General features: G+C 30.7%; 1 protein-coding gene across 1 annotated transcript; it reads left to right on the top strand.

Moving 5' to 3' along the window:
• The first annotated feature begins 5,481 nt into the window (after positions 1 to 5,481).
• PTP1 (protein tyrosine phosphatase 1) lies at positions 5,482 to 13,422 on the top strand. The gene is made up of 9 exons (XM_011039862.1): positions 5,482 to 5,812; positions 6,961 to 7,057; positions 7,192 to 7,274; positions 7,389 to 7,529; positions 7,866 to 8,000; positions 11,747 to 11,895; positions 11,993 to 12,134; positions 12,754 to 12,841; positions 13,043 to 13,422. Exons 1-8 carry the CDS (start codon positions 5,612 to 5,614, stop codon positions 12,817 to 12,819), a joined length of 1,014 nt encoding a protein of 337 aa, XP_011038164.1. The 5' UTR covers positions 5,482 to 5,611; the 3' UTR covers positions 12,820 to 12,841; positions 13,043 to 13,422.
• Positions 13,423 to 14,384: the final 962 nt, after the last annotated feature.

Genomic DNA, 14,384 nt, shown 5'->3' with positions numbered 1-14,384 from the left:
TCATGTACTCATTTGGTTTTGTTTTTTTTATTTATTTATTTTGAGTAAATCATCCATTATACTTGTTTATTTTTTCTTACAAGTAAAAAAATCAATCAATCAATCAAAATTTGATCCAGTTATATTTCAATTAGATTATCAGGTTTTTAAAATAAATCAATTAATTTTAGAATTTTATGACACTAGAGATTTTTATAATTATAATTTTAAATAAAGGTATTCATGGATATTTATGATTGAAAAAATTACAATGAACTTCTATAGTTTATTAGTTTTTTTATTTTACTTTTATTTTAAAAATAATTAAAATTTATATCACATAGTTTATAGTTTATGGTTTATAATTTATATAATATTTTATGTGTGTCAAAGAATTTAACAAAAAAATATTTAATTATTTATATTATTGCTCTTATATTAGACTGAAAATCTTTTATATTGAATATTACAACTTTATCATTAAAATCATAATCACCCTCCTCAATTTCACCTCCTAAAAATGCAATAACTTAAATCCAACAAAACACCAATTGAGTTACTATTTAAACACAATAAATCTCTTTCCATTATTATTTAAAAAAAATTATTTAAAATATGATAAAGATTGTTTTTTTAAAATGTTTGTTATTTAAAAATTTATGAAAATAATATTTTTTTAATTTTTAACATTAATACATTAAAATAAAAAAATACTAAAAATATATAAATCCAAACCTAAAACAATTTAAAAAATTTTAAGAGCATGATTGTATGGCAAGGTGAAATGATTCTGACTTCCAAGCCCATGGTGTCTTGCTACGGTTGATGAGGAAGAAAATTAGAACACGAGCATTTAATCATAACCCAAGAACATTATTAAGATTTTACACGTGTAAACAGATAATTCACGATTCGGATTTGGAACAATGACTTGCACTCACCAATTTCTTCAGGAAGCAATCCAATGAAGAACTATTTTTCTTCTTAAACTTTTTATTTATTTTTATTAGTTAATAATGCAATAATGATTTGGATCTAGTAAGTAAAAATAATAATTTAATAATATTCAAAGAATGACGAGCTAACTAGAGTGGAGTGTACCATGAATTACTTTTTAAAATATTTTATTATTTTTAAAAATTTATTTTTAACTTCAATATATTAAAATAATTTAAAAATACTAAAAAATAATTTTAAACATAAAAGGTCAAATTTTAGTTAAAAATGTTTTGGTTTCTTACCAGACATCTCCTAAGTAGTTATCATAATATATAAGTAAGTATATTATTGGCCACACCAATTATTTTCAAGTGGGAAAAAAATATTCAAGTTATAAAAAAAAAAATTAATAATATACATGTTAATTTTAAAACTTTTTAATCCAATTACTTATATAACTCGAGTTTTGAATGAAATTATTTAGAAAGGTATCTTAAATTAATACAGTCAATCTGGTTAGTTTAAAAATAACCCTAACAACCAACATATATAAAGTTTAAAAACAACTATAATAGACCTGTCAGGTTTAATAATTTTGTTCATTCTAAAACTATATTATAATCTAACTTGACAAAAAAAAATTATAATTCTAGAACCTTGACTGTTTTGGCAAGTCTGAAAAAGACTTGGACAACATAAGGCATGCATTGGTCCAGGTTAAAGAAAAAATAAAGGAAATGATTGACACGAATTGATCTCTCTAACCCAATGAAAACTCGTTTAATAACTCATTTATATTTTTTTTTTTGGAGTTTTGTTTTCAAAACAATATTGTTTTATTTTATAAAAAAAAAAATTATGAACCTTAGTTAATCCTCCAAACCTAGGACCCTCACTTTGTACTTATTTGATCTTAGTATAACATTTGAAAAAATTAAAAAAAAGAAAAAAAAAAGAGGGTTAGGGGATGAGCCTCTAAGAAAGCCTAGATGTATGGGCCTGAAATAGAATCACATCTATAATATTTTTTTTATTTTTAGTTAAGGATAGATGACATATTGTTCACTTTTTTTCTTAAGAAAATAATATAAGTGATGCATCATTCGCAACTATTATCAAGGGCATAAAAACAAATTTTCAAATATATTTTTTATCGGAAAACACTTAAGAAACACTATAGGAAGCTCAATAAACCCATTTATGCTATTAAATTAGCACTTCATTGGTTTAGAAATGAAAAATCAACCCAAACAAAAATCATTCATGAGTATCAATCTACATTTTTCATCATGATAAAAGGAAAAGGGTTTAACTAAAAATCTCCTTATTGAATGGAATCCATTAACATCAAAAACGATATTTTTTATCGTTGAAAAGTGGACATTTATCAACTTTCTCTCTACTCATTATAATCAAGCGGGTCTCTCTCTCTTCTCTCAAATACGTGGACTAAAATACAAGAAAAATAAAGTTTTGAACGAGTTATTCAATCCCCAAACTCAAAGGGACCAAAAATGATTTTTGCCAAAACACAAAGAGTAAATTGGTTGAAAAGGCATAAATACACAATTTTTTAAAAGGTCCTCCTAATTGTTCTTTTAGACAATTTCAATCCTTTTATTTTCAATTATGTGCAAATAATAAAATTAGATTATTTTCTGTTAAATTAAGCTTTGAGACAATTATGGAATGCTTTTTTTATATATTAAGTTAACTACATAAAACATCAACCGAAACAAACCATCAACCTCAAATCTTAATCAACAAAATATTAAAGGATTCAATTAAAATAAAAAAAATCAATAACCGAAGTTAAAAAAAGAAAGATCTGAGTTGACACCTTTTGTTTTTTTCTAAAGGCATGCTATTGTTCATTGCTTATAATTTTGGTCCTTTCACCTTCAATTCCTTGCAAACAATAACTAAATTGAATTTTTTTTCATGAAATTGAGTGTCAAACCTATTTTGAGATGGTTTTTTTAAAAAAAAAAACATAAAAAATGATATAAAAGATAAATCAAAACAAACAATCAACTCAAAATCATAATCAACACAACATCAAAGAATAAAATTGAAATAAAAAAAAATTGAAAACAAAAGGAGAAACAAAATGAAAAAACAAAAAACATTATTGTAATTCATAGTGAATTATCTCAAAATTCATAGTGGATTAGTAAGCTTTTTTAGTTTTAATTAGATAGATAACCCGTACTATATAGAAAGCCATGTAAAAAAAAAATTAACATAAAAAAAAGATGTTCAAGCACCATTAGGGTGTTTTAAAGATGTATGAAAAATGTGTGGCTTGGATCATAAACCGAGCCGGATCCAATAAGCTGATTTGATAAAAATAAAACTCAATGATAGTAAATAGACTTATTTTTTTTTTTTAAAAAAAGTGACCATATCATATGATGACATCCACAAAAAGAAAGTTTGTCAAAAGAAAACAAATTACAAAACTAAATTTTCAAACAACTCAATGCTTAATGATAAATTGAAAAAAAAAAGACAAAAGAACTACTCAAGTTAATATGCAAAACCCATGATCGAGGTTATGAGGATGAGATAACCCTATAGAAAAAAAATACAAAAAATTAATACACAATTCATAACAGTCCAACTATAAAAGGATAAAAAAAATTAATCAACAAAAATAACAAAAAAAATCTAACAAATCCTGGCAAGTTCACCAAACCGTATGAGTTAGATCATACAAATGAAATAACCTAAAAAGAAGGAAAAATATGAAAAAATAAATTCAATATTAAAAAATAAATTGAAAAATATTCAGTTTTAAAATAACAACTCGAAAAAAAACCCAAGTCAACTCAGACTAACTCATCAAACCCATAACCTAGATAATGATATCGAGATAACACCTTAGAAAAGAAAGCAAAGAAAATCATGAATTTTAATTTTTAATAAATTTAATATTAAATGATGAAATTGAAAAAGAAAACCAGTGTAAAAAAAATATTGATGTCAAAATATGTGATGTGGTCATGAAACTGGGACAATCCCATCAAAAAACATTATAAAGCCCAATTTCAAACCAACCTAACGTGAAATGATAAAATTGAGATTTTTTTTTTAAAGGACCTAAAGTAAAGAATAGCACTAAAAAGAATAAAAAATAAATTTAAAACATAAACAAAATAATAAAAAACATTTATTTTTTTAGCAAATCATCATGAATTTTAAAGAGAAGAAAGAGAAAAAAAAACGAGGAATAAAAAAAAAAAGGTCACCACATATCACCAAACATGACATGTGTTTCACCACTTGACAATCCTTGTCAAGTTGCTTTTAACTCCACCAAGAAAGTTGGTGGTTGGCCACCAAAACAAGCCATAAACATTGCTATAATTTAAAGGTTTTATCTTCTGGCATATGCAATGTATATGCTAACAAAGTTGCTCTAACCATTTACCCTATCATATCAATTTTGTTTTTGGTTCAATTTTAGTTTTTTAAATTTAAATTGTTTTGCATCAATGTAATTTTATTTTATTTTTGTCAAACTAAAGATCAATCGAGCCCTAACATTTCCCCTTGATATTGCAAATACCCCATATTTAAGTAACCAAAATAAACTATCAAGTTAAATCTTAAATAAAATACAATGTGAAATGATCAAATTAAAAAAAAAAGAGTTGAGTGATTGAAAATAAAAGGTCATGTACTATTCCCTTAACTATGCAAATCAATCCTAATTTTAGCAAATAAAAAAATGAACTAAATATTAGTTCAAGTTTCAAATTTAGTTTCCAAAACTTTAATTATTTTAAATCAATAAAATTAAATTTTATTTCATCAAATCAATAGATAAAATATTTCCCCCATGATACAAAATACTCATATATAAGTATAGAAATCAAATCACCAAAGACTAATTCCAAATCAATATAATGTAAATAAACCAATACAAAGGAAAAAAAATAGAGATGAAAATAAAAAAATTCCTAGAAGAAAAACAAAATCCATAGTGATTCCACTAGGATATAGTAATTTTTGATAATTTTAGATAAAAATTGAATATTTATTCAAATTTTAAATTTAATTTTAAAGTTTTAATTTTTAAAATTTTTAAAATTATATTTTATTTTGTTAGATTAAATGTCAACAATATTTATGTAAAAGTATTAAAAATTAATCATAAAATTAATTTTAAATCAATGTAATATTAAAATATCAAATCAATAAATTAATAAATAAAAATAAAAAGAAATTCTAAACAAAAGAGGAATTATTATGAAAATCTATGATTGTTTTAATAAGGTATTTTAAAAAAGTGTTTGTAGTTATTTTTTAAATTATTTTTTATTTAAAAATATATTAAAATAATATTTTTTTTATTTTTTATAAATTATTATTAATATTAGTATACTAAAAAAATTTAAAAATGTAAAAAATTAATTTAAAATAAAGAAAATATAAAAAAATTTAAAATTTCTCAAAAATATTTTTAAAATGTTAAAGAAAACTTAATTCCTCTTAATTTTTTTTAGTGTGTGTATATATATACATAAAAAATTCCAATTGCAATTGCTTGTCAAAACAAAATAGTCTTTTCCTTTCTCAACAAACCAGACTGTCCTGTCCAGTTCAGTCCTTTTTCACCGACTCCACCCAGACCATACAGCTGGGAAACCTCATTTCATCACGCTCTTTTCGCCACCGGAAACCGGCCATGGCCGCCTCCTCCTCTGGCAGCTCGCCACCGATCTCCACCATATCTTCCCTACCGAAACGTTTCGAATTCTCTCCCGATCCGCCGCCCAGAATCTCTCTCTCGGATGACCAGTACCAGCATTGCTCCGAGGCTTTACACTTCTTTAAAGAGAAACTCAGGACCCCGGAGAGAATCGCACAAGAGTTCGCTCATTTACAGGTTCAAAATGACATTTCTTTATTTATCTATAGATGCTATCTTTTTGTCCTTACTTTTTTTTTTTGGTTTTGTTGGGATTCGTTTTCAAAGCAAAATAAGATTGTTTTGATATGCCAATTTTTTTAGGCATCAAGTTTATAGATGGGAAGCATGAAATGGGTTCTTGTGGTTTGCTGTTTTGAGGATGTTTTGAGGGCCATTCTGTTTGGTTACTGAGAAAAAAATGGGAAGTGAAAGAAAATGTTTTTTTTACCTTTTCTTTTTCATGATTGAAAGTAAGTGAAAATTCATTCTTCAAAGAGACTGAAAGCAGAAGCCAAACTAGATTTAGAGTAAGCTATAATTACTGCAAATAGTGACTGTATAATGACAAGATCACGGATTGGAGTTCCTGGAAGCTTACATTTTACAACAAAAAGAAAATAATCAAGGACACTGTCATGGGGGAGCATTTTCCTTCGTGACATCTAGCATTTTTTCCCTCCAGATAAAATAAAGAGAGGCACCTCCTGGCAATGCTTCACAAGATAGAAGAAAGCTATCTTCTGAAGATTTGGTGACTCATCTTGGCTTAGCTGAATTACCCTGCCAGTCTCCAATAGACCTGTTGATATTGCACTTTTGTAAAAGATGATGTCATGTAGGTCTGGCATAGAGACATGTGAAATCTAAGTGATGCCAAGTTTCATTGCTTTGATTACATAAAACAGAGAGAGGATTAATGCTCTTTCCCAATTTATGTCGTTTGTAGAAAGCTTGTTGAGCACAATCAGCCAACATTGGTGCTGTGTTTTGGAACAAAAAGAGATCCCCAGAAAAGTCAAACTGAAAGTTTGGTTCTTTCTAAAGACAAGTTTTTGCACACAAAAGGGAGAGAGACATTTCCTTTTAGGGTTTTTGGAATTGAATATTAAAGGAACTGTTTTATTTTATGCAAACATGTTCTCAAATTTTTGTTTCTGTTTCTTTGTTATTTTTTTGCTTGCAAAATTATGATAAAAAAGTGGACAAAAAGATTAAATTCAATTTAACATCAACAAATCAATAAATGGGATTCTAGTTGATGTGGGCTGGACTTAATCTTGGTTTTTAAAAGCTGTGTATGTGATGTTAAAGCATGTTGTTCTCTTGTGATGTTCTTGTTGCAGGCTAGCAGGATAACACCGTCTCAGATGGCAAGAAGCTGCAAGGTGGCTCTTGATGGTGTGAATGTGAACAAAAACCGGTACCTGGATGTTGTCCCATGTAAGCTCTGTGTGTGTGTGTGTGTGTGTGTGTGTGTGTGTGTGTGTGATTCTTAGAGGTTTAGATCACTTGTATGGTGCTTCAAGAACACATTTTGACTAATGAACAATTTTTTTCCACGTTATTTATTTCAGTTGACCAATACAGGGTTGTTCTTAATCCATGCAAGGATTATAGACCATCTGCAAGAGGATATATTAATGCGAGCCTCATCACGGTAGAGTACATTGAAGCTTTAGTTTATTCTCTCTCAATATAAATCTATATAAGGTACTTGAAACTATATTTTTGCTTGTCCTTCTGACCCAATAGGAATTACTTGTTTTTGCAGAATTCTTCATCAGATAACATTTCACGGTTCATAGCTACACAGGGCCCTCTACCACATACATATGAGGATTTCTGGGAGATGATAATACAGCACCATTGCCCTGTGATTGTGATGCTTACTCGATTAGTGGACAATTATAAGGTACTTCACTGTTTTTAGTTCAAGTTATTTATTCTGATTCCTAGTCATATGTGACTGCCACGGAAGTGGTTGAAAGAGTATATGATGCCTCAATTCTGAAGATGCTGCAGGCCATTCATGTATTTTGTTGTTCAACATTTCTTTGTGTGTGGGTGTGCGCACATGTGAGTGAGTGGGTTAACATGCATAGTTTTCCTATTGAAAAAGAACAAGTACTGTAATGAACCATAGCTAAGCACTTGCACCTCATTGTACAGGCTTTTATGATATGCACAATTTAGTTTTCTTGACATTTAAATGCCCTGAATCACTTCTGAATTTGAATTGTATGTGCAGATAGTAAAATGTGGAGATTACTTTCAAGCAGAAGATGGTCCTAGAGGTTTTGGAAATATTTCTATTGTGACGAAGTGGATCAAAACTACTGACACCTCATTGCTGTTGCGCAACTTGAAGGTGGGCTATAAAGAGGTAAGTTTTATTTATTATATTTTCAAATGATCAGAAGAAATGTCAATGATGATATATGGATCGTTTAAGCAAGCTAAAAATGAAAAAATAAATGTGGTCAATGGTGAAATGCACTATTATTTCTCAAAAGGAATGGTTTCTATGTTTTTTTTTTTTATGCGCTGATATAAAGAACTGCTAGAAGCACAACTTACCTTTCTCATGAATTTGGCTGTTTTTAGCTTTAGGATAAGGAATTAATGTGCTAGATTGTTGTGAACATGGAGACCAGAATCACATGCTAATATTCAAATGCAGTTTTAGGTTCTAGGAACATGAATGACTAGGGTTCTGGAATTTTGAAAGAAGCTTGTCTCTTGTAAGTTGTTTGCACTTGCGGAGGAAAACAAGGGATCAGGGTGTACTAGAACAGTATGCTTCTGAAAACATGCTACTGGGATCTTGTTTACATCCTGCTGCTATGAGACTTCATGAGTTCTGTCATAACCTGATTTTTTACCCTTTTTTTCTTATTTTTTCCAAAAAAATATATCTTTGATATATTCGCGTTGTTTTTTGTATTTTTAGCGTCTTTTCAAAAGAATAAAAAATTCAAAAATTTACTGTCGACGTGTTTGGTTTTTAACACACTCATTTCAAAATCATTGATCAACTTTTCTTATTGAATTAATGTTGACTTTGCTTTATTTAAAAATATAAAAATACAAAAAATAAGATACATAAAAAATAAACAAAATATTTGGACAAGGAGACCAAAATGCAAAGGAAGAAGATGAGGGACCAAAGTGTTTTTTTATTTACTTGGGGCCCAAGAAATTAAGAGGAAAAAGACAAACTTGTTTTGCCTATAAATAAGTGGTTGTACCACACACAAAAGGGGAGGAGAATTTTGGGGAAGCATTAGCAAAATAAAAAAAAAGAATTAGTTAGAGCACTAAAAGAACCCACACACAATCACTTTCTTTCTCTCATGAATCACCAAAACCAAACAAATAAAATTTCTGACCATCTCCCTTATTAAGCAAAACAAAAAACTCATCTCCTCCCACAGACAAACACACACACACTACAAGCTCTCCCCATGCTCTTCGTTTCATTTTTTTCCCCCAAAATCTGATCTCCTCCAACTTTTCATCTCTTTCAAGCCATCAACCTAGCATTTGACTCAAAACCAGCCTCTCTCCCTCTCAAACCAACCCAAACCATTAGATGCCTTGGCGTTGTAAGCAAGACCCATCTTCAACCTTTAGCCGACGCTGCCCACCCAAGCTCCTCTGAGATCATCATCTTTTCTTCCCCCAGAAGCACATGTCCCCCATCAGCTCCATCCTTGTCAAAAGCAAACCTTCTAATAGCCATTACCAAGTGCCATTACCACTACCATCAAAACCAATCCAGCACCTTCTAGCCAGAATAACCCATACCAACCATCACCATATTCAGTGCTGATAGCCAGCATTTCCTCCACCCAGCTGTGATTGAAACCCAATAGCCTTTCCAGCTAACAACCTTGTTTTCTTCTTCACCATGGGCAACCTGGCATAACCATCCACAATCAGCCATCACCATTGACAGCCAGGACCTTCTTCTCCACCATTGGTTAGCCTTCACTTAGCAACCCCTCCCCAAAACACCAGCCTCCTCCACTATTGCCTCCTCTGAAACCATTAAAAACACGCCAGCCAGCTGTGACCCCAACTGTCCAGCCCTTACCCTTTAAGATGATTGTTGGATTGTCTAATTATTATGTTGGTTAGTAATTTGTGTGTTGATACCGTGGCTAAAATAGCTTGATTAAAACGCATTTTTTGTGTTTTGCCAAACATGGCCTTAGTCTTTAATAATTTTTTTTTTAAAAAAAAATTTGGAAGATCATCTTGCAATTAATTTTGAGTTCCCCACATTTTTCCCCATATATTGAATATTTGAAATTGTGACCTACACGGGAGGTGTTTTTTGGGTATTAATTTAATTAGTTTCCTTTGCAAAAACAACAAAATCTTTCTTTTAAAAAATATAAAACTTTATTTTAAATTGCATATGACCAAGTCTCTCAAAAATAAAAATAAAAAATCATATTACATAAATAATAATAAAAAAATACATGGCATGATTTAGCATCCTTAAATATAAAAAATCAAGAAAAATAATTTACTTGATATCTTTGCATGCATTTTTGGATTTAATAATCAGTTTATGAAATCCATGAGAATTTAACCTACATTTTAAAAATACAAGAAAAAAAAATTATTTTGCTTGTTCAAATATCAATGATTACAAACTTATGTGTAAAACGTATTCTCGATATTAAAAGAAAAAAGTAAAAAATATATTTTGACGTTAAAATGGTTAGATTTTAACCTGATAAGATAGAGATTTGTTTATCGAGGAGGACTTTTCTTAAACCTTAGATAGACCATTTGTTAGAAAACACAACAATACCTTGGTTTATATCAGACAAATAAACAATGCAATTTACCCTAAGTAAGGTGTGCTATGGGGGATACATCCTTCATATACACAACCAGTCTCCTTATCCAGACTTTGAGATCAGTTAGGGTTCCTTGTGACCAAAATACTATGTGGCGACTCCAATTTCTTTTTTGATGAGAAATAATAATCTATTGTTCTTTCCACTCATCACCTTGAAGTTCCCAGTCCAGAGTGACGATCGACGATCGCTGCACACATGCAACAGGTTCATTACCTCAATGGACATCCTATGAGAGTAGATATCTTTCACATGAGCACATCATCACCATGTTCAGTGTCTTCCTAAATGGAGAGGAAAAATCATTTGGGAGGTAATGCAGCAATATAAGGATCGTATCAGGTGTCAGAATGATTTCAGTAAAGGTAGTTATGATTTTGGTCTTGCTCTCATAGCTGATGGGTATCTCTATTTGGAGTCAAACCTTGTGCTGGTGGCAGGCCATTTGTTGAAATATTTATCCTATTTTAACTCATGTTAGTATATACACTCATTTAGTTTGTAAATGTTTTTAAGGCATAAATAGTAATGGTTCTGCAGTGTTTCCATAGAAGAGCGTTTAGGATGGAAACAATAGCACTGTTAAGTAAACAACTAGGCCACAATGCCACGAGTAGTTACAAACCATAATTTGGTTCTATGGTTGTGGGAAATGCTCTGGTGTTTTGTCTTGAACTTTCTTGTTTCTTGAGGCTTAGGGATCAACTGCTGGATTGTACCCCTGCTTTGCTTTGTAAATTTTGTTTGATCTCCAGCACAGCTACATATATTTTACCAATAGTTTAGGAAGTTTGAGGTTCAGTTGCTTGCAGCCATAAGCAATTTGGGTTTGCATGTATCAGTGGAGCCCCCCCCCCGGGCGAATCTTTGTATTTAGTCATCACTCTCCCACTCATCACAAAGCTTTGAATTCAGCCAATTTAGGATATCAGGGGGCACTTTTGTATGTTTATAGACTTCCCATTTACAACTCTGTTTTAATTTAACTAATCATTTTTTCTTGTAATTTTTTAAAATAAGAACTCAAGCTAGAACAGACATCCATATAACACTTGAGTTTTTCCTCCAGAGGGATGCTTTAGTTCTGTACCTACATCCACTGCCATTTAATCCTGCTTTCTAACTACTTGCTGACTGAATATAATGTTTGGTTCTTTCAGAATTTTATTGCTTTGTTTCTTGCAACAATAGCCCTCTTTAATGATGAAAACTGATTAACACGTTATTACCTTCTCCTATATTATTTTTCTTCCAGGCAGAGGAGCAACCCATGAATGTTTTGCATATCCAGTATCCTGAATGGCCTGACCATGGAGTTCCAGAAGACACAATTGTTGTCCGTGAAATTTTTAAAAGAGTATATCATGTACCACCCAGTCTTGGCCCAATAGTGGTCCACTGCAGGTTCAACTCGTGTATATTGATTATTTTTTCTTTTCTTTTTATGACTGGTGATTTGCTAGATTTCCATAACATCTGAGACAACCTCTCTGTTGCTCAGTGCAGGAATTGGTAGAACAGGAACATATTGCACAATTCACAACACAGTCCAGAGAATCCTTGTCGGTGACATGTCTGCTTTAGACATTGCTAATACCGTTGCCACATTTAGGTCTCAGCGAATTGGGATGGTTCAAACCATGGTATCTTCTTCTGCTTGTTTAAAGCTTCAATTTTTTATTTTTTTTTTCATATGCTTCAGCTTTCAAGTTCATGAAGACCAGTGCCTTTTAGTGTCGCATGTTGCTGTCTATGAGTTGCCAATAGCATTAAACATTAACAAAATCAGCATTCATTGACAAATGTGTGGAGTAGCTCAGCCAAAAGAAAGTCCTTTTTCTCACAATCCACGAATGGATGTCCTCATTTTCAAGGACACGTCTTAGTTCAGTTTTAATGATATTTTTGAAATTAATATTGAACTTGACTGTTTGAGATTTCTTCCTTGGTTAATTTGTTTCATTGCCAGCTTGAGAAAGAATTTTCATTTTTTAATTTATGTCAAACTTTATTTACTGACCATAAAGAATTATTTATATCCTATGGTTGTGCTGCCATAATTTCTATGTTTCTTTCCATGGTTCTTCGACTCCATTTTTTCACCTTTTCAGGGATGATTTTTAGTCCATTCTTGGTTGTCATTGTATAGAGCAGAAAGAGCACTGAAAATTTTGCAATGGGATGTATTTTGAAGCAATATTTGCAGTTATCATGTATCCATCCCATTTATCTTTGCTGACTCTTTTCAACTCTGTTCACCAGGAGCAATACATTTTCTGCTATGAAGCGATCATTGATGAATTAGAAGATCTCATCTCAGAAATATGAACAGCTAGCATACCTCAAAATGGTATGCCATTTTTTTCCAGTTAATACTTCTTATAGGATTAGGCTTCATTCAACATTACCTGTGTTTCAGTTGTTGGGTAGAATAATATTATGGCTTCAGTTCATTTCCTTTATCTAATCACAATATTATCATTTTGGTGTTTTAAATTATATGTAACCCAGCCGTTTGATCCAGCTGACGTGTCTTATTTCTTTCATGCAGCTACATCAGTGACTTCTCCTCGTGATAAAAAATGAACTTGAATTGAACCAAGAGTGCTGCGACTGCTTGATCAATCCTCAGAAAGTAATGAGTCAAGCTGCCCTCTGCCCTCGATATGTTTGTCCCCTGTAACAGTCTCTGTAACTCTGGCCTTCTTGCGAAACAAAGACTGCTCTGGATACCGCAGAACAGCCAATTTTCATGTTAGCAAGAAGTTGCCAGGACTGAATCCTTTGGACGATGTAGTAGATACCTGCGGCTGTCTGCATGGAGATAATTGCAGCCATTTGAAGTTCAGTTCCTAATTATTATTTTTTTGAGATGGTTGTAAAATTCTAAATGCTAAAAGCGATGTTAATGGACAAATGAATTTCTTGACATTCTAAGAAATCTTCAAATGATGCTCAGGGAATCTTAAAAATATGGTTTTGGCTGCCTGGGTAGTGTCAGAGGAGCTACCTGGATACGCCAAGAAGCTGAATCATTTGCTGGTTCCTCCTCTGGTCATCGTTTTCATAAAAATTGCTATAGTTTGTTGTTTTTTCATGCTATTGAAAACAAAAGGCAATGAATTTCCTTCTTGTAGTGAGTTTTATGAAAACAAAAACAGCAAACCAAGCTACTTTATTGTCTGAAACAGTGTCTATTCTAAAATTATTGGGCTATCAAACTCATCAGCTGATATTACCAGTTTTCAGGGCATTATCATTATAGCCATAACTGTATTTAAAAGAACGTGGTAGCATTTTAATAGGGATTATCATTTAAAATGTTTTTTTATTTATAAAAATATTTTATTAAATTTATATTGAAAGAACGTGGTAGCATTCTAAAATTTTATTTTAAAAACGGGTCATGAGCTTCAAAAAATTTATTAATATAGTTATTTTATTTTATTTTATTTTATTAAATTTTTTTAAAATAAACTATACTGTGATGCTGTAATATTTTTTTAATACCATATATTAAAATGTTTTTTTTAATATTATAATAATTATATAAAAATAAATTATCAACATAAATCCCATGCATATATTATATAAGAATTAAATTAAAAAAATAAATAATCAAAGAAAGAAAAGGCCTAACTAAAAAAAAAACACTGTGGACAGTTCTCCAAGATGTGAGAAACATTGTTTTCCCGACTTTCTAATAGCTCTATTTATTTATAATTGCTTTAAACATATCCGTATTAAATGCAATTTAAGATCACATCAATCAAACAGAAGGAGGACATGAGCCTGACTGGAGCTCGAACTTCCTTCCTCTAATGAAGCTTCATCATGGTGGGCCTCGAACAGACGGAGTACATGATTGTATCCAGTCTTTTAACCTTTTGTCC

Source organism: Populus euphratica, unplaced genomic scaffold (genome assembly GCF_000495115.2).
Source record: "Populus euphratica unplaced genomic scaffold, PopEup_1.0 scaffold55.1, whole genome shotgun sequence".
NCBI lineage: Eukaryota > Viridiplantae > Streptophyta > Magnoliopsida > Malpighiales > Salicaceae > Populus > Populus euphratica.
This window is presented reverse-complemented; position numbering and strand designations above follow the sequence as displayed.